The 25,972-nt window shown below is 41.6% G+C and overlaps 1 protein-coding gene and 1 pseudogene across 11 annotated transcripts in view; one reads left to right on the top strand and one right to left on the bottom strand.

Moving 5' to 3' along the window:
• The window catches only part of LYRM4 (LYR motif containing 4), a 168,800-nt gene that overhangs the window by 107,109 nt on the left and 35,719 nt on the right, over positions 1 to 25,972 (bottom strand). For 9 of the 11 annotated variants that reach the window (XR_006217512.1, XR_006217515.1, XR_006217514.1 and 6 more), the window contains exon 2: positions 17,260 to 17,380. Coding sequence is in view for 4 of the 11 variants with exons in the window: in XM_042985815.1 (XP_042841749.1) it covers positions 17,260 to 17,380 (121 nt within the window). In the remaining 7 variants the exon portion in view is untranslated. Of the gene's footprint in view, positions 1 to 11,094; positions 11,180 to 17,259; positions 17,381 to 19,187; positions 19,315 to 25,972 lie in introns of those variants that run through there. The other 2 variants (XM_042985818.1, XM_042985817.1) reach the window with 2 other exon arrangements.
• On the top strand, positions 8,325 to 9,104 carry LOC122238466 (annotated as a pseudogene).

The raw sequence follows: 25,972 nt of genomic DNA, 5'->3' as shown, positions 1-25,972 counted from the left end.
CTCATGACTTGTCTACCTCTACGAAGGCATGTGTTCTAACATGTATGCATGAAGTCTGTCAATCAACTGTCATCAGAAGACAAGTTCCTCAAATACTGATCTCTGCCCCTACTTTGGTAACTCATTCCAGCAGACACTTAATACTGCTTATGGATAAATACAGATGGTCTGAGATGAATATTGCAGCAACCTAAGGAAAACTTCACCCACCTGTTAAGACATACCTTGTTGATCAGGCACTGTTTTATGTGTATGAGCGTGGATGAGAAGACCATTGTGAAGCCAAATCTTTCTATCTGTATTGTCTGCTCTGCTTGCCAGGCCCATTAAGGGCTCCTGGTTCTGTCTTCCCGTATTCTGAATTTGAGGATACCTTTATTTATTCAAATGAAGGCACCCCCATTTTTCACTTCTAAAAACCAACTGGCTCTTCCTTACCATTTTTATTTTCCTATAGCCTTTCTTTCATTTCATTGCCCAGCAGTCTGCAATGTGATGGAAACATTTAAAATAAGAAAGTAAGATTATGTGGACTGAATTTCCCTTTTGCCCTCCCAGTTCCATTTGGTGGATATGCTTTTATCAGCATGTGATAAATATTTCATATAGAAACTGTCACTTGGAATTTAATCTTCGCAGTTTCACTGAAACCACTGAAAAGCATTTGGGAAAATCAGACCTACATTACAACAAGTACCATATGCCAAGAGCCTGCAGATTAGCAAAGCCTCAGGAGTCAGCATGGAGGAGACCAGAGAACAGAACTGCCTGGAAGAGGGGCCAGTGGCTGCTCCCTCGCTGCACATGTAGAGATCTGAAACCAAACTGTACCACATCTCCATCATTTCAGCACTTGAGATTTTAAAAGATGTATGGAAAAAAAAAAACAAGCCGGAGCGTGGATGCAGCTACATTCATTGAACATTGACCATGGGCTGGGCACCATGCTGCATGCTTCACACACACATTTCTTTGTCTTCTCGCATCCCAACAAGGAGGTAACCAGAGAAATGAGTGCCACAGGAAGTCATTTCCCTAAGTTCATAAAGCTAGGGAGCGACAACCAGGATCTGAAACCACTCCTGACTCCCTGGTCCCGTGCCCTCATGTCTCTTTGTGGAGTAAGGAAATGTGAACACACAGTTTAACAGCCTTGTTTCGTACAGTTGGAATTCACCTTATCGGACCAGCTTTTGATTTCAGCTTAGTCTTGCAGAGCTAATAAATGCGCTAATTTCCAGAAGGAGTTCCTGGCTTCCTTTCTGGTAAAGGAGGTGGCCATGTCCTCAGCCAGAGCAGGATCTTTGAGGGCCCGAGTGCTGGTTACTGAATGGGAACTCGAGCGGCCTTGCTGATTTTCAGAGGGTGTTGGCATGTGTCATCTCCCTTTGTATTCGGAAATGTGCTAACAATTATCAGAAGACTTCCAGTCAGAAGGGCCAAGGGTGCTTGGGCCAGGAGTAAGAGGCACAGCCTGGGCTAGCACTGGTCCTCCTGAGTTTCAGGCTAAAATCATCCTCTGTGTCTTCCTATCAAGCTATCTTGACACTATGAAGCATTAATGGAGTGCTTACTGTATCTATAAGGCCCTGGGAGTATCACAGTGAACAAGAAAACAACCTCGTCTCTTGGGGCGCCTAGGTGGCTCAGTCGGTTGAGCGACCGACTTCGGCTCAGGTAATAATCTGTCAGTTCATGAGTTCAAGCCCTGTGCCAGGCCCTGTGCTGATAGCTCGGAGCCTGGAGTGTGCTTCGGATTCTGTGTCCCCCTCTCTCTCCACCCACTCCTACTTGTGCTCTGTCTCTGTCTTTCAAAATGAATAAACATAAAAAAAAAAATAAAAAAAGAAAACAACCCCGTCTCCCTGGCACGTCAGAGGCTAAGGGCAGACAAGACTCACTAACATGCCATTGCAATGCCATGCCAATGCTGTGGAGTCACACGTCAGTGCTCTGGTGGCTCAGAGGACAAGATTTGGGCAGGCAAGAAAGAAGGAGGAAGGGTATTCAAGGCCTTCCCGTGGGGAGCTGGTGAACGCAGAAAGGTGTTCACTGGGTGTGTGCTGTGTGCCTGTGCAGTGCTGGTCCAACAGCACCCCACCCCCGCAAGGATCCTGCAATTTGGCTTCAGAGAGACTGAGCTGCACAGGCAGGACATAAAGTAGGACTGTCCATGGGACAGGCTCTGGAGGCACAGAAACAGGCAGGAGCAAGCAGTTTTCCTAACAGATCCAGAAACTGCCCAGAATAGAGGAGAGTGATCAGTGTCTTGTAGGGAAACATGGACTCAGTTTTAAAACACATTTCCAGTAAGAAGAATACTTCAGTGTTATAAAAAACATGGATAGCTATGCAGACAACTGCACACCTTAAACAGCAGCTGAGAGCGGAAAAGCAAAGCAAAACACTGAGCTTGGCAATGCTCAGAACCTAGTTCAAAGCAAGGGGAACATTCCCTTTTGCCTTTTCTCTGGGTGTCTCCTTTCCCATCCCACTCTGGCTTGGAGGACCGTTGGGTCCCAGTGAAGAAAACCTCATTAGAAAGTGAGGTACGTACAGTCTGTGAATGTACAGAACAGTGGGCTCTGTGCACAGTTCACAGGCCTCCTGACGTCACCATGACCCAGGTAACGTTCCTGCCATCACTGGGTATTAAAAGCTTTCACAAAGTACAGCCAAAGGGTTTTCTCGAATCGGCTCCACTGCTGAGGCTGACAACGAAGCACGAACATTACATAACCCAGCATTACGTAACCTAGCTACGCCCCCACACTCAACAAAACATGCTGTCTGTGAGCTCAGGGCAGTTCGGGTTTCTTTTTAAAGTCAATTCAGTAAACAGAGGAGGTCAGTGACATAACTCACCTTTGGTCAAAATCCAACATTCCCAGGGATGTTTCTGGGACCTACCAATCATTAGCAATTAGTTTCAGGATCAGAGAATGTCCGGTGTGAGAGAGGCCTCAGATGGTCATGGAGCACCTCCCTCCTCACTCACAGGGGGAGCTGCCTGCCCACTGACGGTGGGTGGGAGCAGACCCCAGGTCTGCTGGCTCCTGGGCCACCCAGCATTCAGTGACTGAGTTTTCACTGAGCTCCAGAGGCATGTCCAATTGCTCTGTGTAGGCAATTCTGGAATGTACTCACTTATTAGTGAGATGCAATAATCTGCTGAAAGAAACCCCAAGTCCAATCTCGACAAGGCAGTTAAACTTAGGATTCATAGACAAATTCTTATGCTGCTAGAGATCTTGGAAACCAATGTACCCAATTCCTTACTTTTTTACAGATGAGGCCTAAAGGGTCATGGACTTCCTGGTGATGCTACTGCTAATTTCTGAGACTGAGGAGAATCTTTGTGGCCTCTGGTTGGTGCTATTTTCACTGCATTAAGAAGTCGAGATGGGTGGGGAGAAGTATTTCTTAGGCTGTATGAAGGGGAAATGTTCAAGGAAAAGAAAAAGATTTAAAATACTGATTTAATTGTGCACTATCATTACTGAATAAAACTAAGATTATTACAGTGCCACATCTTAGAGAATAGAGTCTTTTGATTATTTACTACAGACCAATTCATGATATGACAGCCTTAATTACCAGACTGGGGAAGAGAGAAAATTTCTGACGTGTTTGGCTTTGGTATTTTATTATTTAAAAAAAAAAAATTTTTTTTTAACGTTCATTTATTTTTGAGACAGAGAGAGACAGAGCATGAACAGGGGAGGGGCAGAGAGAGAGGGAGACACAGAATCTGAAACAGGCTCCAGGCTCTGAGCTGTCAGCACAGAGCCTGACGCGGGGCTTGAACTCACGGACCGCGAGATCATGACCTGAGCTGAAGTCGGACGCTTAACCGACTGAGCCACCCAGGCGCCCCGGCTTTGGTATTTTAAAAGCAAAGCAAGTACAAACCTAACATTAACTTCAGAATGGTATTCCTTTGCCTTTAGTAGAAAAATTGAATGATGGTAATATTTTAAGAGAAATTAAATAACATGACCAAGGCCAGAGGGCTAGTGAGTAAATGTTAGGATTTCAGTTTAGGTATATGTTACTCAAAACCTCTTCTCTTGGCTACCATTCCTATTACATCTCTGCATAAAACAACAATAGTTTTTAACACTGAGAGATGTATAATGAGGAGGTATCTTTCCAACAGCACCAATGAATCTAGCCTTCATGTATATATACCAGTGAAACACATCAAATTTATAAAAATCCAACTGCAGATATCAAGTGCTCAGAAAGGAGTGCATTTTCTTATCCATACGCTGGGCGTGGGAGCACACTGGCTTCCCGCCACCAGAGAGGATGTGGTATAGAAACACAAACATAAATGGGGTAAATCCCTTGGACCCCCCCTTCCTAGAAGGTGTGAAACTGTTCCTTAGTCATCTTGGGACAAGATCTTCTGCATAAGCATGGCTGAAATTAACTGATTACTTGAAAGGACAACCCCAGCAGCGAGGCATCAAAAGGTTTCCAGTGAAGGGCACTCGAGTGTTACTGCTTGTCAGGAAAAGCACATTTGGAGCTGCAACCTTCAGATCTACGGGGAAATTCTGAGCAAACACTTCTTAAATAAGGTGGCTGAACTTTAACATTTTCAGACTGTGGTTTCTGTTTTTTTTTTTTTTTCTTTTGAAGGCAGAGAGAGAGAGAGAGAGAGAGAGAGAGAGGGAGATAGAGTTTTTTGAGAAATGATAAAGGAGATCAGCTCAGAGGGATAAACTATTCATGAGTCTACAGAAGAGAGACTGTTACCTTCTAATACAAATTCTAAATGAGCAATTAGAAAAGGAAACCTACATCTCGCCTTGTTTTCCCATCTCCCATGTCTTACTTGCTTCTGTAAAGATCAGACCACCCACAGTTTGATCTCTCTTTTAAGAACTGGCCAAAAAAGTGAGAAGACATGTGGGCCCACCATTCTCCTAATTGTGTGTTCTCGGGGAGTTATTCAAACACACTCAGTCTGAATTTCCTCCTCTAACACATGAGGAAAACAGTATCTTTCTCACAAGGCCGCTGTGAGAAACTGAAACAACATGTTCTAAGGGCTTAGTACGTAGTATCAGTGCCTAAAGAGGACACAATGAACCACACTGACAACAAGCACACCTCACCACCACCACCACCACCACCACCACCACCTTCATCAATATTCATAAATAAAATCATCTTTTTACACATATGGTAAATTAGGCCCATAAACAGCTACCCCAAGGTCCCATAGTAAGCTCCTCTCAGAGCTTAGATTGACAACTTCCACTTCTTGCCTAGAACATCAATGTACTTTCTGCTTCAGAGTTGATGGTATCTACTTCCACTTTAGATACTTTAGCAACAAAAATAGTTCTTTAGGGAATTCAAGAGTGAACAGCTCTCGTAGGCTCAACGGGAGAAGGATAATAAAGGTTCCCAAATGAAACCCGTGCAAAGCTTTCTATAGTGTTACTGCTGCCTTCTTCAGGAGCTCTTCTGCACACGCATATATGAAAAAGAACAATTGCTGTGTATGAAAAAATGCAGAGGTGGGATAGGCTTCTTCTAGAAAGAACATGGAATCTTGTTTTATGCATGTCAGCCTTGGAAGACTCAAGCAAATTTGCTGGGCAATCTCCAACAGAGAGGCATTTCTTCCACAGGAATGCTAACTGTGGGAATACTATCGTCCCAGACTCAAGGATGCACTGGAATTTTCAGAAAATGCAGAGAAATTGGTTTCAATCCTTGTATGAAGAAGTCTTTTTTTTATAGCTGTAGAGGAACTATATATTGAACAGGCTGAAAAAAAATGTCACATGTAGGCCAAGCTATAAAAGTAATCATCCCTTCTCATCTGACAGGGGGTTGGGGAATCTTTCATTCACATTGAAAGAATTCAGATATCCAAAAGATACAGGGTTCACTCAGGGGGCAATTGACTCATTGTATATAAATTCTTGTTGATTTCCTGAGGATTTTTATTGAAGTCCAAGATAGAGTACTTAAATCTCCTTTGCTTCTGACTGTTTTATTAGTTTTTAAATATGTAGATAGATCTTTTGATCTAATCTTAGTTGATCTATATAGACACAGGGGAAAGTATTGCTGGGGTACCCTATCAGAGTCCATATATTTCTGTTCTATTAAATGAACAAATAGGTATGATCTGGATTGAACAGAAAAGGTTTGTCTCCCAAGAATCAAACTGAGAAAGAACTTCTACAAGGTTCTGATGGACTTCAAAATTCCATTCCCAACTCTGCCTCCAAAAAGCTCATAAAGTCAATTCATAATTACATGGCATAGAGTGGGTGCTTGATAAATATCTAGGGAAAGAAACTGTGGGTACGGAATTACAAAATATACAGTGTCATTTGATTTATCTCACAGATTGCGTTTCATGCAGCTGAGAAGCCACCCAGGGAGCAGGGAAAAATCCAATCAAGAAGAAACTAGTATCAACATTAAGGTGGGGCTTGAGGAAAGGATTTTAATCCTTTTCTTGCCTATCAAGTTATCATATTATTGCTCTTGAATTGCTACTTAATTTTCTTTGAAAGAAAATGTTTTGTTCAGAGATATGCTCTAGTACTGGTGATGTATATTCTATCAGAAAGGAAGGCTAAGAGCAGAGGTGCTAGCGACATTAATAAAATAATTCAATTTTCTGACTTTCCTTGTGGCAGAGAGGTTAGACCAAGAGAAGTTTTTGAAATTTATGATGGTATAAATACATAGCTGGCTTACAACTTTGCTTATCTATAGCCTAAACTCTAGTGAGTTAAGATCTTAGCAAAGATTGGTCAAGGAATGCAAAGCATAGAGTAGTTTACTAAAAAAAATATATCAGTAAGTTTCTGCAAATAAAGAAGGGGACAGATATTTATGTGAAATGTTAGACCATGGAATTTTAGAACTGGAAGTAGCCTTAGAAATCGGACTATAATCTTCTGATTTTACAGATAAGAAACTGAAGGCTCACAGATATAAATCCACTTGTTCAAGATTCAGATGACTTAAGCCTCCTATGCTTAAATACTAATGTCTGAAGCATTTAATTTTATTTTTCCCAGTTAAGAAAAAAAATGGATGACTAGCTATAATTCTTTTGTTGGGGGCTGGGGGGTGAGGAGATATTTTTTATTATTTATGGTAAAAAAAAGCACCATAAAATTAACAATCCTGAACTTTATTTATTTACTTATTTATTTAGTAGGCTTCATGTCTAGCACAGAGCCCAATGCAGGCCTTGAGCTCATGACCCTGAGATCAAGACCTGAGCTGAGATCAAGAGTTAGACGCTCAATAGACTGAGCCACTCAGATGCCCCGAGATATCACTTCTAAGTTAAGTTTTAACTACTACATGGGGCACTAAAATGGATGTTGCAGTGACTAGTGGTGAAAGAAGACAGACATCGTTCATGAACTTCTCATTTCATGACATGCACACTAAAAATGTTATTGGTGGACATTTCTCTAGAACGGTCATGTAAAGACTAAACCATAAAATAGTAAACAAAAGTAAAAAAAAATTTGGTTGCAGACTCTCATCTATCACCACCCAAACACCAATAAACTGGGCAAATTGCTTTTAGTGACTGACAAAGTAATTAGGTGCAAGCTAAGAAACGGTGAAAATGCTTCCTCTCACATAGAAATGCTGGCTACCAGTAAGATCAACCTCTTTCCTACTATTTCTAATGGCTGTATGGAGTCTGTTCTTAACTGCTTACCACTGAGATTTATTCTTTATGTTTTGAGGAGGGGGGCATGTGAGCGGGAGGAAGGGGCAGAGGGAGAGGGACAGAGAGAGGGAAAATCCTAAGCAGGCTCCATGCCCGGTGCAGAGCCCCATTCTGGGATCATGACCTGATCTGAAATCAAGAGTTGGATGCTCAACCAACTAAGCCACCCAGGCGCCCCTATAACTGCAGTTTCATATATTCATTACTTGAACCATTTTATTATAAAAGGCCTAGTTTGGTGGGGTGTTGCTCCCCTGCTGGTCAGCTGCATCCCTGTTGCCAGCAGGGTCCAGCTTAGGACGGTACTGCAGGTATCGTGGGTGCTGGTGGGAGGGGTGCTCTGGCGGTAGCACCCACAGGTGGCAGATTTCGAGTTCAGGAGAGGTGTACCATTTCACTTTCCTACCAGCAACGTATGCAGTGATCTAGTTTCTCTGCATCCTCACCTGCCTCTGGTGTTCTCACTGTTTTTCATTTTAGCCAATCTGAATACGGTTCTAGTTTTAGGGGATCTGAACTACACTTGTTATAAGGCTTTCCTGGACAGCATAAAATGGACACAAGCATGGTCTCCTGATACTTGTTTCATTTACAGAAGAGTGGCTGTAGTCTTGTGGCTCAGACTAAAATCCAAAAATTATAGAGATGTGGATACCCACTGTCTCTTGAAGCACTTTCTGGTTTATCTGTAATCAAGCCATTGGTTTCAATATGGATGAAAGCTTATCCTGTGGAACCTAACTTGGCCATAGCTGGAATCCACTGGTTGCCTTCCACCTCTATGATACCACACCCACGATACCTCTCCTGTTGGTTCCGTGCTGCTTCAAAATACTAAGCTCATGTTTGAGATGCAGCCATCTCCCCCAATTCCTCCTGTCCATCCTGATGTGCATTTAAAAAAAAACTGCCCTTTTATGATGTTCCTGATGTTCTCATCAAGCCCATGAGTGTAGCTCAAAGCAGTATTCAACGATTTCAAGGGAAGTTTTTATTTTTGTTCTGACACAAGTTAGAGAGAAATGCATATTCAGGGATTTTTTTTTTTTTTTTTTTTTTTTTGCCAGATAATAGGAGAGATTACAAAGTACAAGTTTAGCTGGGATTCTGCCTGGTAGAGAGAAGTTGCTTTCAAGAACAAAATCACCTCAACGGTCTATGTATAAAAGTGAATGGGAAGCCATTTCCTTTGCCTGGCTATGCACGACCACCTAAAAATAGGATTGAACACAAATACATCTTTAGTTGGGTTGTCTTCAGCTGTGCCAAATCAGATTTCCATTCTTGGGCATCAGAAATTGGAAAGAATTGGGGCACCTGGTTGGCTCAGTTAAGCAAGTGTCTGACTTCAGCTCAGGTTATGATCTCATGGTTTGTGAGTTCTGAACCCCACGTCAGGCTCTGTGCTGACAGCTTGGGGCCTGGAACCTGCTTTGGATTCTGTGTCTCCCTCTCTCTCTGACCCTCCTTAAAGATAAATAAATATTAAAAAAAAAAAAAAGATATTGGAAAGAACTACTCCATGTCTGTATATCTTGTATTACAGCTCACATCGACCATGTCATTATAGAGACTAAAGATGAAAGATACTAGAAACGCTGATCATTTCAGAAAACTAATTAAAGAAAAACTTAACTGGAGCTCCTGATAGTGAAATTCCTTCAGGTATCCTTGAGGTGCCCTTTAAGGAAAATGAGGCCGACAATCCCATGCCACGCAGTGACTGGTACACATCTATAGTGTTTTGATGGTGCCCTTTATCTGCAAATGAATGAGAAGCCCGCTTGGATTTGTCCTGTGTGTGACAAAAAAGCTGCCCATGAAAGTCTAATTTTAGATGGGCTTTTTATGGGAATTCTCAATGACTGTTCTGATGTGGATGAGATCGGATTCCAAGAACATGGTTCTTGGTGTCCAATGAGACAGAAGAAAAGAAGTGATGAAAGTATCCAGCAAGCATGTATAAAAATAAAAATTCCAAGTGTCTTCATAAGCCTTGTTCAGTGACTGTAGTCAGTGAGGTAAGCAGGAAGAAGGGGGATGTTACTGACCTAACACTAGAAAGCTTTCCCCAGGAAGAGGAAGCCCCTCTTGCCAACACAAAAGGCATCCTGATGTCAGAAGCACAAAGCAGCCCCAGCAAAGGGGTTCTCATGTCCCAGCCATCTTTTTTACGGGTGCCTAGTGTGACATTGGTTGACGCTGCTGTTATTTCGCCTTCACTAACAGACTGCTCAGTGCTATTCCACCATGTGCCAATATAAAGCATCTCATCAGATCTGCCAGGTTTGGATTTTTCTCCTCTTATTCCACTTGATCCCTAGTATTGTCCTCTTATCTTTTTGGAGAGTCTCACCTCACCTTTAACAGCAAGAGCACATCTGTCACCACCACCAGCCCCCGTGAGAGCAATATTCATGTTAGTTCAACCAGCAGCTGACTGACACAGGGGTCATCACCAGCAGTGGAAGGAACATTCCTGATAGCATCTCCTCACTGGACTAAAGGAAGACTCAGCCGATTCCAGGAGCCATTCATTGAAACTGCTCTTTCTTGGGTGGAAGGTTCTGTGGGAATGTGGGAAGCTTTTTTTTTTTTTTTAAACAATTAACTTCGATATTTACTGAAAACGTCAAATGGATTCTTTTGCTTTTGGAGAGATGAACACAGATGAATGAAGGATTTTTTCTTATTCATGCTGTACTCTAAGCATCAAATACATTCAGCCATAACTGCATCTTCTTGAGAAATGGATTTCAATTTCATAAGTTACTGGATGGATTCTATGAATCAGTTTAAAACTTTTTTGTTGTAAAAACAGCAATGAAGTTATATAAATATTCAGGTAAAGACTTTTTTCTAAAGAAAAAAAGACATAATCAATGTTTCTAAACTGAAAGCAACTCTGTTTAACTGGATGTGAAGGAAAAATATATGTAAAAAAGTTGTTTGTCAAAAACCAAACCAAAGCAAACCAAGCCCCTCCTGCAAAGCCGTCACTGGCTTAAGAATGACTAATGTGGTATAAAATTGTTATCACTGGGGCGTTTGGGTGGCTCAGTTGGATGAACATAGAACTCGATTTTAGCTCAGGTCATGATCTTGGGGTCATGGGATTGAGCCCTGCACCGGGAGAGGGAGAGCTCCACACTCAGCACGGATTCTTTCTATTTCTCTCTTTCTCTCCCTCCGCCCCTCTCTCCTGCTTAAGTTCTCTCTAAAATGAAAAAAAAAAAAAAAAATCCTTCCTTCAGGAAAGTATTAGAAAAAAAAATTGTTGTCACTGAAAAGCTGCTGGCAAGGCTGGTATGACTCCAGAACCTTGTTGTCACCCAGCACGTAAAATTACCTACCACAGCAACAAATACTTCATTGAAATGCTGAAGTTACACTCGAACCTCCTTTTGTGGGATGCATTCCTTATCAGCGCATGTACAACCATCCCTGGTAGGGGAAGCAAACATTTGGATGTAAATTTAGGGCTAAATCTGCTAGCCTAGTTAAGGTGGTGGTTGGGAACTTCTCAATAGGGAATAGTTGTTCCTTTCCTAGAGATTGTGGTTTTACTTGGTTAACTGTGTAAGAAAAGAGTCAATCACAAATGCATGCGCACAAACACACACACACACACATACACACCCTTTCTGTTATGTAGGTGTGTTGCTACCCGAGAACCTAGAGCCTGGTCTTCATGGTATGCATCATGGGATGCACTCTGATGAACAGTGAGAATGTCGCGTAGCTGGAAACAAACCCAAACTCTGCACTTCACCAGGTTTCAAGAAAAAGTTGCTACACATTTAGGCTGTAGCTAAGAATTCCTAAAGTCACAACCTTAATTTGCATATCCAAGGAAATTTTGTCAACGTATACAAAGATTGGTCTGGCCTCCTTGCTGTAGTTATAGTTTCCCACCCTCGGCTGTTTCTTCCATGTCTCCTCTCACAGACATGTGGCTATTTAGCTGGGTATATAACAAAGGCGATAACTCTATTTCAGAATGTTTGGAAAATACTTTCACTATGACGACCACAAATCTCTATGAACTACACAGGGGAAGAGGGCCCCTTGGTGGTAGCAATGCTGAGGGTCTGGAGAGGGGTGACCTCAAGTAGCAAAGGTGTAGAGCATGGAAGCAGTGATACAAAATAAGGCTCTGGTTGTTCAAAATCCAAAGGGGCATGACAAACTATAATGAGTGGGAATGATTAACTGAGGGCTAATTCTAATCAGTGCCTTATCAAAAGGAATACCGTCAGAACAGCAAAATGGAAAAAAAGAACGAAGATGACCTTCTTGTTCTTATTTCTGATATGCAACATCTAAGGGGCCTTTTGTAACCTCTGAGGTAGAAAGTCCTTAGGTACTTCTTTGCTGTCCAGATTGTGTGAGACCTTTTTGCCCAACCCTACACATATATAGTCCATCTTTTGGGCATCCTTTTTGGCACCATCTGGCACATACACAGAAGGCCTCTCCAACTTTTTGATCCTGCTTGGGAAGCAGACAGGGAAGCTAGGGTTAGTGGGGGCTAGTCCAGAACCTGCTTTCAGCAGAGAGGAAATACTCATACAAGCTGCCAGGATCAATCTGTCTTTACAGGACCATTTTATATGGAAATAATGGGAATTTAAGAAAGGTAAAAGGATGCCTCTACTAGTTATGGGATATGAGATGATGCTTGTCTCTGGAAAGAGATTGGGGACTGATAGACTAGATTATAATTTTCAGGGGACAGTTGGTCCAAGAATGTCAAAGAAAGAACAAGTGTACATCAGGTTTCTATTCAGTGGGCCATAATTATGGAGAAGGAGCAAAAGGAGTCTGACTTGGTCATAATGGAGGAAAAACAATCTGCCATGCCACTTCTTGAAATGAGAGTAATCCTCAGGAGTGGTGTGCAGGACTAATGAGAAATACTGATGCCAACTAGCACCCTCCAGGGTTGCCACAATGAGACGGGATCTCTGAGCGTTAAGGATACGAAAGAAGAAAGACCTCTGAGGAGATGCTAAGCTGGGTTGATGTCCTTAAGTATCTGGGGAACAAAACTGGGAATGACTTAATCTTTATCCTTCAGTTTCTACTGACTTAGGAGTTCATGTCCTTCAACTTCTGAGTCTGCTCTAAGCTCTAAGGCATCCAGCCTGCACCTTGGTTCTCTACCCAAAAAAGCCAGAAGAAAATCTTTGCTCAGAGACTTCTTTAAAACTTCACAATCGTATCATGAGTACAGCTGTATTGTTAGCATCACAGCTGACTGGAGGGAATGAAGAAGCATTGGCAGAAAGCAAGATCCACTGTAAAGACTGACTGGAAAGCAGGAAGAGGTAAACAGTGTTGAGAGAGGAGAGAAGTTGGATGGAGGGTTCCGCTTTGAGCACTGCCTTTAAGGATGTGTGTATGTAGCAGCTGGGAAGGTGGCCAGGGGCTTTCTTATCCATGGAAAAATGATGCTTAGATGGATATGCATCCTGGTGGATGGTCTTTGGGTCCAAGGATGCAAATGGAAGAGGGACCTGATAGAAGCATATTACTGCTCGTATCAGTTATGTCTCATTAGATTGGAGGTTAAGGGCCTCATTAGGTTTCTACCTTCCCTTTATGGTTCATTCTCTTTGAAGGAAGGTTCTGGGTAGCCAGCAAGACACCATGATTTTTGTGGCATAGACCCCTTGGCTGAGATGTGTGATCCCAGGGGCCAAACTCTTCACATATTCCTTTAGTCCACATAGGATTATTTTTTTATTTTATTTTTTTAAAGTTTATTTATTTATTTTGAGAGAGTATACGAACAGGGGAAGGGGAGAGAGAGAGAGAGAGAGACAAAGACAGAGAGAGAGAGAGAGAGAGAGAGACAGAGAGAGAGAGGATCCCAAGCAGGCTCTGCACTGACAGTGCCGGGCTCGAGCCCATGAACCGTGAAACCATGACCTGAGTTGAAATCAAGAGTTGGATGCTTAACTGACTGAGCCACCCAGGCACCCTCCACAGAGGATTATTAAGAGTTTTACTAGATACTCACGATAACAATAGTACAATATCAAGTATATACTATGTGCCAGTATGTTCCCAAGGGCTTCACATATATTATTTGATGCTCACCATACCCATGAAGTTGAGCCTGTTCTTATCTGAATTTTACATTAGGCACCAAGAGGTTAAATATGTGGTTCAAGATCACATAGTTAGTAGCCTGAGTCAGGACTTGAACACAGGCAGGCTGGACCCAGAGCCTGTGTTCTTGCAATTAGGCATTGGTGACCATGACAGGGGAGATCCCTACCCTCACAGAAGAGGAGGAAACAGACAAGGCAATAAGGAATGTTATTTTCAGGACTGATAGATGCCATAAGGAAAACGAAAGCAGGATAAGGGACAGAATGACAGAAGGAAGGTTATTTTAGACAGTGTGGTCAGGACAGGCTTCTGTGAGAAGGTGAAATTGGAATAAAAATCTGAGTGAAAAGGGGAATCGAGCAGTGGGAAGGTCTGGGGAGAGAGTATTCCAGGCAGAAGGTACAAAGCCTCTGCAACGGGAACAAGCCGGGGGTGTTTTTGGGACATCAAGATGGAATCTGAAATAGTGTGAGGGAGACGTAGGCAATGGAGGGCCTGTGAGGACTTCTTAAGCACTTCAGATTTTATTGCCATGGTGCTATGAAGCCTCTGGAGGGTTTTGAGCAGGGGTATAACCTGCTCTAATTTTCCTTTTAAAAAAAGATCACTCTGGCAGTGTGTGGAGAATAGATCATTCAGGCGAGGGAAATCAGGGAGGCAAGCTAGACGGCTATTATAGCAGCTGGTGTGAAGAAAATACAGACACTGCTTTATTTTGGGCCTTTAGGCCAAGGTCAACTCATATCAGCTTTCAGCAAGGTAGCTAGAGGAGTCAGTAACATTAACATCTCATAAGCTAACCATGGTAAATTCCTGGATTCAGGAATACTCTTGACAAGACAGGGAAGTGAACAGAAACGTTGTTGACTTATAAATGGCTAATGAGTTCTCTAATGGAATAGGAATGCTTTCATTTGTCAGAACCATTCTGAGCATGAGCAGAGTCTTCAGGGATAACATAATTTTAGGCAGCACAACTCCTCCAAGGTCAAGGAAGGTGCACTTGCCAGGCTGTCCTAGGGAGGGCGCCCTGGCCCCAGCACATGTCCCATGACTGCAGAGTTGGAGTCTGTTTTGAGCATGGATTTACTGGGGATGTGTGATAAGAGCTAGTCTAGTCTTTTTGTTCTTGAAAGGTGGTTTTAGCATTTCAAAACAGGAGAAGACACAGACAATTACATAACAGAAGAAATAGTGGCACAGAGTACTTACAGGCACCTTTTCTAAGCAGTTTCTACTCTGTGCAACTTTACACAGAAAGATGAAGCCAGCCTGTTTGAGAGACGCTTGCCAACTTCCACATAAGAAAGTGCCAAAGAATTGAATCTCTCTGAGTTTATGTGAAATAAGGACTCAGGCTGCTTGCTTTTCCAAGTTCCAGTGCTAAAGGATCCCATAAAATTCAGCCACTGATGTCTAGGAAATGCCATTGTCCTAGAGTTTTCAAAATGACAACTCTTTTACCTGCCACTATCAGAGTGCATGCAAATGTGTAGATCAGTTTCTTTTTCTGACTCCTATTATCTTTTCATGCCCTTCCTTAAAGATCATTTCCTAGGCTTGTCCAGATGTGCCCAAGTTATTCTGTTGCTAGATAACTGTAGAACTCAAGAAGGGTTATCAGAATCTGAAAGGTTATTCTAGAAGGGACTGTTTCATCAGATTGCAAGACTTTCAAATGTGACATAAAAAGAAAACTACAGTGCATACTATAGCTTCTTCTTTTTTTTCTTTTTTGAATTCTGTTTAGAGTCAAGCATGAAGAAGGGTTAGGGATGTGTATATGTATGTCATATATTGTGATATGACATGCTGTCAGCCAAGCTGGTATTTCCTGATGATGCTAAACAAGTCCTTTCCAACAGAATAGAGGTTCCTCAAAAAATTAAAAACAGGACTACCCTATAACCCAGCAATTGCACTACTAGGTATTTATCCAAAGGATACTGATTTGAAGGGGCACATGCACCCCAGTGTTTATAGCAACACTATTGACAACAGCTACCATTATGGAAAGAGCCAAAATCTCCATCGACTGATGAATGGATAAAGAAAATGTGGTACACACACACACACACACACACACACACACACTGGACTATTACTCGGCAATGAAATAGAATGAAATCTTGCCATTTCCAACAATGTGGATGGAACTGGAGGGTATTATGCTAAGCAAAATTAGTCAGAGAAAGACAAATATCATTTCACTCATATGTGGAATTTAAGAAACAAAACAGATGAACATGGGGGAGGGGAAGGAAAAGTAAGATAAAAAGAGAGGGGGAGACAAACCACCAGAGACTCTTAAATACAGAAAACAGAGGGTTGCTGGTGGGGTGCTGAGTGGGGGATGGGCTAAATGGGCAATGGGCATGAAGGAGGGCACTTGTTGGGATGAGCACTGGGTGTTACATGTTAGTGATGGATCACTAAATTCTACTTCTGAAATCATTATTACACTACATGTTAACTAACTTGGATTTAAATAAACAAAACAAAATAAAACAAAACAAGCCCTTTCCATAACACTAGGCAGAACCTAGGGAAATGATAAGGGGTTTCCCCTCCATACTTTATAAACAAATTTACTGCAAGTAAGACAGATGAACAGAAGCAGAAATGGAGCTTATGGTGTGATTATTGTTAAATCAAAGAAAAGTAGTGAAAAGGATGATTTTTTTAGAGAGTGAGAAAACCAACTGATAGCAGGCTGCTTGGCCTTTGGCTCTTTAATTAATTTTGCAGAAAGAGGGACAAATGACACTACCCAGGAGACCATGTTGCTACAGATGCCCCACTCCACCTCATGAGAAGGAGAAAAGCAAGCACAAATCAGCGTGATCCCTGGCACCTCTACACGATGAAGACAAAAAACACCTTCCAGGGTCTGTTATGGGCTCACTAGCTAAGCAGCTGTGCTTTACACCATTTGCACCTGCAGATACACCTTCCATGTGGCAACGACTCACCAGGACGGTGTCTTCAAGAAAAGGGCAACATCACCTTGAATTACGATTTTAAAATACAAGGAAAAGCAGAATATATTTATGTTCTTTGACATATGTCAACGCATAAGTGTGTAAATATATCTTACAAAGAGACAAAATTTTTAAAACGTTTCCCATATTTAAAGGATCAACCTTGAGTGAACTATGAGAACGCAGCTTCCCAGAAGGATGCGTCCCCTGGAAATTCTGGAAAGCTGATATTTTCCTTTAGGTTCTTCTTGAGTTCAGTAATGTGATAGGTCATCTTTCTGTGTCTATATGAGTAAAAAGAACAGAGTTTCATGGCCCTGTGGTATAAATCATAAACACCGAAAGCAGTGATGTCCAATTAGGAAGGAGATGTCAAAGCTTACAGCGCTTAATGAAAGACAGGACATCATTGAACCATCTTACCTGTCGACGAATTATCTCAAGGTCTCTTTTGGCTTTATTCACTAAGGTTTGAATTTCTACAGGATCCTTTACATTCTTATTTTCTCTGAAGGCATCTCTTATCCTCCTGACAGCATAAGTTCTAAATGAATTCAGGGGGAAAAAAAAAGAAAAGGTGTCAGTGGTCTGAAGCTATGCTTTCAAATGAAATCAAAAGCTCTTCCTGATGAATTAACTGTCTGTATTCCCCTGTGGATAATCCACTTAGATCTTTGCTCTTGGGACAGACCCATCTATTACTATTCTGGGATGACTAAGCAAACAGATTAGGGAAATAAATCTAGCGCACACAAATCACATACAAATGGCAAACTGCTACGGAACTGCTCCTTAGATTACCGGGTCTTTAGTTATTCATGTCTGCATTCTCTCCGTTAACGTGGATAATTGAAACTTTAATGCACAGAGACAAAGCAAGAATTAAAAGAGGTGAAATGATGCACTACACATTCATGCACCGAGACAGTTATGACCTATGCTTAACTTGGTTGGGTTAGCTTTCTAATCTTGTCCCCCTGTTTTAGCGGTTTGTTCCTTTCATGGAACATAACATATAAGGATCCACATTGGGACCCTACCACAGTTGAGGGTGGAGAGGACACCAAAATGCTTTCCTCCATCTTTAAAGTGCATAGATATGCATATACATGCACACACAAACACCCTCTCCCCTTCAATATAAATTACATGCAGCACAGGACGGCAGTTCAAAAGCACGGCATTCAAATCACACAAGCTTAACGTAAGCCTGTGTTTCCTCATCTGTCAAATGGGCATAGTACCACCTATTTCTCAGGGCTGCTGGGAGGATTCAGCTTAAATAATTTATGTCTGGAATTTGGCACAGAGATGGGTACATAGGAAGACCCAAAAACTGAAAGCTCTTCTTTTTTTTAAAAGTTTATTTATTTACTTATTTATTTAGCGCAGGGGGAGGGACAGAGAGAGAGGGAGAGAGAGAGAGAGAGAGAGAGAGAAAATCCCAAGTGGGCTCCCCAGTGTCACGATGGAGACTGGTGTGGGGGATCGATCCTACGACCTTGGGATCATGACCTGAGCTGAAATGAAGAGTTGGATGGTTAACTGACTGAGCCACCCAGGCACCCTGAAAATTCTTCTTAATACCTTAATGCATTAATCTTCTGCTCTCCTCACGTCACAAGCTCACTTTCATCCTGCATCCTCAGAGTCATACCAAGGTGTGTGTACAAAAGGCAGAATGGTCTGGATAATCAAGAGTCCTTAACCTGATGTACCCCACATGCAGATAGTAACGGCCTTAACCCACGTCTGTCTCATCTACAACAGCCTGAAGACAAGAGACTAAGGAGAAAGAGTCCAAGTCAGGCACATCAGATACCATTTTCTCTAGCCTTTTAATGGTATCAGATGGCTTTGCTTTTAACTTTAAACACCAGCTGAAGAATCTATGTGAAACTATTAGTAACATCTGCACACAGAAGCAAAGAAATGAGAGAAGGGACATATTTCTTAGTGCTTTGGGAGATGGATATAATTTACTGGGAAAACTTGTTTTAGAGAAGACTAATATGGTTTTAGATCAACTTTTCTAAAATAAAAAGACATTTTAAATTAAGAATGCAAATATTGGGTTTTAAAAACAAAAGTAAAATGAAATCTTGTAACGTTAAGAATCGTAAAGGCAAGGGGCACCTGGATGGCTCAGTTGATTGAGCATCTGACTCTTGATTTTGGCTCAGGTCATGATCCTAGGATCAAGCCCTGCGTTGGGCTTTGAGCTGACAGTGCAGAGCATGCTAGGTATTCTCTCTCTCCCTCTGTCTCTGCCCTTCCTCCCCTCAAAATAAATAAACTTAAAAAAAAAAAAAGAATTATAAAGGCAAAAAGCAGACAGTTTAGGAACTTACATTTTTAGGAGGTAAGCCACTGGGGAGACTTTCATCTGAGCCCTTTGCAGACCAGCTGGAATATTTGCAGAGGCCCTCCTGGGTGCTCAGGATCCATCATGGGGCAACAATGGAAATGGAATCCCTGAACTAGCAGACATTACGTAATGAAGGGCTCCTTCACTTGCAAAGGCACAGGAAAGGATTTTTACTAATAGACTATGTTAGATATTCTCCTCCTGTGTAGCTGCTAATCTAACAAAATTTTAGCTAGTACGGAGGTAAGCTAAAAGCAATTTCTCGCGCACTGTCTTGCACAGCATGATGGTTATTAACACAACACAACATCACTGATCATCCTCACACCCATACACTCTTCAAAACAGTTTCCTTGTTGTGGTGATGGGACCCGAGTGGACACCACAATTTAATTCTAATATTCTGTTCTATATGTAGAACTGGTTTTAGAACAGCAATTTACCCCAGGGAATCATCCATTGTTTTAATTCTTCACTCAGGATGCTTCATGGGCTTTTTGGAAAAAATGTAATGGGCAAGAGTAGTCATTACTAAATTCATTTTTCTAAAAGCTAGTGACTAGCCCAGAATAGCTAGCAAAAAAGGAGTATGGCCTGGAATGGAAAGTCTGAAGTTCTTCTTAAGTTTAAAGAAATCAGGAAATAACTTATGGCACTCTACAATTGTATCAATTGGGCTCATGATCTGGTCTTCTACATATTCTGCTGTGCATTCTTGTTGTCTCCCCAAATCCCCAGAGTCCACACTTAATGGAATAAAGTTCTAGAGTTTGAATTAAATGTGTCTAAAGCAATCAAAAGTTGTTCAAAATCTGAATGCACCTTTAACATATACATGGTTCCCTCTTCTTTCCTGTTCTTCCTCTTCCTCCACTGTCTTCCTCTGCCCTAACAGAAGACATTGCACAGGCTTGTAACCATGCAACTAACATGACTATTACTTCATGAGCAATTTTTCAGTTTTATGAATTATTTCCAATGATCACAACTTTTTGAAGGTGATCACAAATCTGCCTGAATCTTCAAATTTCATAGGAGAGGGCTAACCAACCATCAATGATTTCATTTCTGTCCCTGCCTGGTTTTTATCCTTTGCATTTTTTTCTACCACTATTAAGGTAAACCATTTATCCTTGAACACGTTCTGGCTATTGGCCTCTTAATCACATCACTGAGCAAGAACATTTCAAAGAAAGATGTGCAGACGCTGCTGTGAAAATGGCAGCGAGCTGCTACACAATCCCTTGCCTTAGGATCATCCTAATGGGAGTCAGATGCTGTTTGAAATAAGGCATGAAAAATTAACACATAAAAGGCAACAGAACAGCAAGAGCTATCAACCATGAGAAGGCAGACCGCATCCGCGGAAACAGTAAGGCTTTGCTGCTCATATAGTCACCACTCTATCTCTACCCTCCTGAAGCTTGGCAGAGTTCCTTAGGGCTTCTTTGTGAAGGAGATTTCCATTTGGCTTTCCTTTTCTACCCCAGCCTTTGCTCTTTGGTTTCCCAGCAGCCCTTCAAGCTCTCCATCGCAAGGATCAAACTCCTTTGTGAGGGTCTTCCATGCATTGTAATTTCCCAGTCACAAAATAAACAGCCGGCAGTAATAAAGTTCTGTATGTAGTTCCCAAGGTTTTGGTTTACTTTCTCCCCTTCCAGAACCACTGTCAGCTAAATGCAGGCCATAATAATCATGGCACCTGGAGGCTCACACTGGTTGTAGCATCCAAAATGTGTGATTGGGAAATAAGCTGATAGAATATCCCTCATTTGCACCATCCTTCATAACCCACCCCCGCCAAGCCCCCCATGCTGGTTTCTCTGCTTATCCATCCTGTAAAACCATCAGCTGCTTTTTCCTTCTTTCCCCAACCCCAAGTCAAGTATCCCAGTAACAAAACAACCTGACCCTTCTTGTAGCCTCTCTGGGGCAAACTCCTTCAACTGCTTGGAGGGACATGTCCTCCATCAACTGGCCTTAACTCAAATGTGCCTTGCCCCTGAAGATCTTCCTTTACAGCCATTAGGAGAAAGCTGCTTAAATTTTGCCATGCCTCCAGATTCCATGGGACTGAGAGGAAAGTGCCAGTGTGTTCTTGGATCCTACTGCTGCTTACGGGTCATTGGTTCACCCCGACACAGTTTTGAGGCCAAGTTACCTAATGTTAACATTAGGTACCTATGTTAAGGTACCTGGTGTTAAGCTACCTAACAGAGGCATGTTGTATGCCTCCATGACACTGTTATCTGCTGACTTCTTGATATCAAGTCTCAAGATTCATCAAGACTTAATATCTAAATGGCACTCAGTGTACACATAGGCCTCCAGTTTTAGGTGACTTACAAAATGATCATAATTTTTAACAAAAATAAAATCGTTTAAAGTCGATGATTTTTATAATGAGATAGATGACAGCGTTTGCAATCTTTTACTGAGTTATCTACATTTGCTTTACTGATGGAAAGTTCCACAGCTGGCTGGTTTCTTGTCTTGCTCTCTAGATCTACTAGTTATTTCTTCTGAGGCTCCTTTGTGAGCTCATCTTATTTGGCTGCCTCTTCTATGTTACATTCTCTAGGGCATGTATTGGACCTCCTTTCTTTTTCTTTTTTAAAATGCTATTTATTTATTTTTAAATGTTTATTTGAGAGACAGAGGGGCAGTGAGGGTGGGGGGAGAGGGGCAGAGGGAGAGGAGGGAGAAAAGGGAGAGAGACAGAATCCCAAGCAGGCTCCATGCTCAGCGTGGAGCCCAATGTGGGTCTCAATCTCATGACCCTGAGATCATGACCTGAGCCAAAATCAAGAGATGCTTAATCAAATGAGCCACACAGGTGGCCCTGGACCTCTTTTATTATGATAAAATCTCCTCCAATAATTGAATGTGTTGCCTAAGGTCTCATGATCACATTCATACCATTGGCTACCAGGTCTTTTGCTCACCCATGCCTCCTTTCTGAGTCCCAAATCCATATAAACCAATTGCCTTTGGATTTGCCATCAAAAGATACCCACTATACCCACTACAGCTTTTTCCACTGAGCACTTTCAATACTGAAGTCACCTCCCTCTTTCTTTCCTGACCCCAGTGGCCAGTATTTCCTTTGTAGGTAGGTGCATCTTTATATAGCGAACTACCTCAGCCAGATATTTGGAGATTCATCCTAAATTCCCTCCTTTTCCTTAATTCCTTATATTCAAGCAAACACACCTTTTACATCTCTTCTGAATCACCTTCCACTTCTCCAAACCCTCAGACCTCATCTTAGTTCAGGCTCTTATCTCTCACACTAATGCAGTAGACTTGGGATAATTATAGCACATGTGTTGATCAATAAAATGGATACCACCACCAACAGAGAGAAAGCTCAAGGGTCATTTGAAGGTCATAAGTACTCAGGGTGGATAACAGGGTGAGGGACAGATCAAAAAGCTTCCTTCTTAGGAGTCCAAGTTCCTACTAGAATATAAGCCCCGCACAATAGGGTGTTTTGTCTTTTTTTGTTTACCACTGGATCTAAAGTGCTTGGCTCAGAAATTGTACTCAATAAATATTTAGAGAATAAACTTCTCAAAACATCATAGGCAACATTACAAAGATCTTATGGGGTGCTAGGTGGCTCAGTTGGTAATGCATCTGGCTTTTGATTTTGGCTCAGGTCATGATCACACAGTTCATGAGTTCGAGCCTCATCTCAGGTTCTTTGATGACAGGGCATAGCCTGCTTGGGATTCTCTCTCTCTCTCTCTCTCTCTCTCTCTCTCTCTCTCTCTCTGCCCTTCTAAAGGTCTTTGGGAAAAAGACCAATAATCAATAAGGAAAACATAACAAAGAATAGGAAACTGAAAAGGAAACAGAATGAGAGGGTTTGCAGCATAAAGATGAGAGGCAGTGGTTACAAAATCTGCACTGAGAGTTCACTGAAGAAATTATGTACTGAACACCTATTATGTAAGTGCTCTATGAGGTGCTGGGGCTACAGGGGAGATCAACATGGTTTTGGAGTCAGAGACTATATAGGAAATCTATTAGAATGAGATGAAAGAGGAACTGGAATTCTTGGAAAGTGAACACAGAGGGCTAAGGAGAGTTTTGGGGGGCAATGGAATAGTTCTTATCTTGATTGGGGTGCTGTTTTCATAAGACCATCCATTTGTCAAAACATTGAAATTGTACACTTAAAATAGATGCATTTTATTGTAGGTAAATTATTTCTCACTAGGTTGACTTTAAAGAAAATTGAAAAGATAAATAGTATAGGAGTTATATCACATGTGCCCAATTTTAAGAGAAACAAAAGCAAAAAGATACCACTAACAAAAGACTGCAATATTAGAAGATGATTATATACATGGGTGAAGTAGAAATTAATGCTGTATTATAGAAACCAGGGTGGAGGACAAACTGGAAAATCAAATCTAAAGTAGAAAAATTATGAAAAATGAGAAATACGTATGAAAAAATTAAGCTTTGGAACAGGGCAAAGGTATTAACCTATGAATAATAAGCGTGAACAAACTGAACTGGGTAGATAATTAAAGTTATAATGGAAGAAAATGTGCAAGGAGTGATTATGAAAAATTGAGGAGACTCATTGAGATTTAACAACCAGAGTACAATGCTAAGATGTTTACTTATAAAACCATGAACTCCAAGGTCAGAGAAAAAATAGTTTAAGAAAGGATAAAGAGGGGTGTGGCAGGGCTCAGTTGGTTGAATGTCAGACTCTTGATTTCAGCTCAGGTCATGATCTCATGGTCATGGGATTGAGCGCTGTGTTGGGGTCTGCACTGGGTGTGGAGCCTACTTGGGCTCTCTCTTGCTCTCTCTCTCTCTCTCTCTCCCTCTCTCTCTCTGCCCCTCTGCTAGCTTGCTGGTGCATGCACATGGTCCCTCTCTCTCAAAAACAAAAGAAGGATAAAGAAAAAACTTTATAGTTTTTATAGTAGTTTTATAGTAGGAGAATGGAACATAGGTAAGTATATCCTCGGATTTCTGTTTTCAAAACCACAAACAAAAAGGCTGTTTCCACAGTCATTTGTTGTTTTGAGGGCCCAAAGGGAGAACAAAATATTATCTGTGATTGATGGCACCAAGTACCATGCACAGGGCACTATGCTAAGTACTAGATATACATGATCTCATGTAATCTTTACAAAGCACGGCTCAGAGAGATTCAGAACATTTAGGCCACGATGACATGTCCAGTAAGTGGCAGACTTGGGTTCTGAACCCAGTTGACTACAGTCTGTGATTTTCAACTCCAGGCCATGCCTCCTCCAGAGGTCGATAAACTCCACCCAAATTGTGATAAGCACTTGGTATAAGCCAAGGTGTTATTCATTGGAAAAGGCATTAAAAAAATTGTCCCTGGCATCACAAAGCTTAAAAAGATCATCTGATCTCTCAATGCTGCTTCAGGTGGTCCTACAAATAGTTCAAGTGCCAAGCATGTCTTATGAAAAGACAAGGAGCTGAGAACATTATGAGGAAAAGAGCTATTGATACAAGCAGAAAGAATATGTGAAATAACTGAGATTAGTTGTTTTCAAAAGGAGGACAGTGACCAACAAGAAGGGTTGTGGAGAGAGGAGGTGAAGTTACTATTAGAAAACCTACTTTGGAGACCAAAGCTTCTTAGCTTTGGGGCAGCTGTAAACAAAACCTACTATATACTTCCCTGTTAAAAATCCCCTAATGGCATTTCATAATCTTCAGGATAAGGGTCAAACGCAGGGACAGTAGAGCCCTGCTCATCTCTCACATTCCATCGAGCACCATTTCCAGCATGGACCACCAACCCTAGCCTGGCATTTCTCTATACAAGGAGTGTCCTCCTCCAGCCTGATTTCTTGGCTAACTCCTACTCGTCCTTAAAGAGCTAACCCAGTTAGAAACAAATATGACAAAAGATTAATATCCTTAGCACATAAATAGCACATATAAATCGAGTGGAAAGACATTAGGACCACAGTAAAAATATAAGAGGCCAGAAACAATAATTCACAAGAGAGCACAAAGAGTGACTAAATTTAGAGAGATAAATGGACAGAGATACATGAATGTTCCACCTCAGTCATAATCAGAGAAATGCAAATTCAAACAAGGTGGGATTTTCTATCACATCAGCAGTTTTATTTTTTATAAATAAAAAACAAAGGGCCTTTGCATCCTGCTGGTAGGTGTAGGAACTGCACTTCCTCTGGGGGAAAATAGCATAATAATGTGTAAGAATGTTCATAATTGTTTATCCAGGAATTCTTTTGGCAATTCTGCAGAAATAACCTGAAACATGCACCAAGATGCATATTGAACGATGTTCATTATAGAACTATTTATAAGCATTAAAAATAAAAACAACCCTAAACATTCAATAATGGAGAAAGGGGTACATACACTATGAAATTATGCAGCTTTTAAAACTTTTTAAAAATTTTTATTTGAGAGCAGGAGAGAGAGAGAGAGAGAGAGAGAGAGAGAGAGAGAGAGAGAGAGAGAGAAAGAGAGAATCTTAAGCAGGTTCCATGCTCAGCACAGAGCCTGACATGGGACTCGATCCCACAACCCTGGGATCATGACCTGAGTGGAAATCAAAAGCTGGATGCTCAACCAACTGGGCCACCCAGACACCTCAAAATTATGCAGCTTATAAAACAGCTCAGGTCATAACTCAGGTCACAACTCATGGTTCGTGTATTCAAACCCCATGTTGGACTCCTCGCTGACAGTAGCAGAGCCTGCTTGGGATTCTCTGTCTCTGTCTCT

Source organism: Panthera tigris, chromosome B2 (assembly GCF_018350195.1).
Source record: "Panthera tigris isolate Pti1 chromosome B2, P.tigris_Pti1_mat1.1, whole genome shotgun sequence".
Lineage (NCBI taxonomy): Eukaryota > Metazoa > Chordata > Mammalia > Carnivora > Felidae > Panthera > Panthera tigris.
The sequence above is the reverse complement of the archived record's forward strand: the minus strand, read 5'-3'. Positions and strand labels throughout refer to the sequence as shown.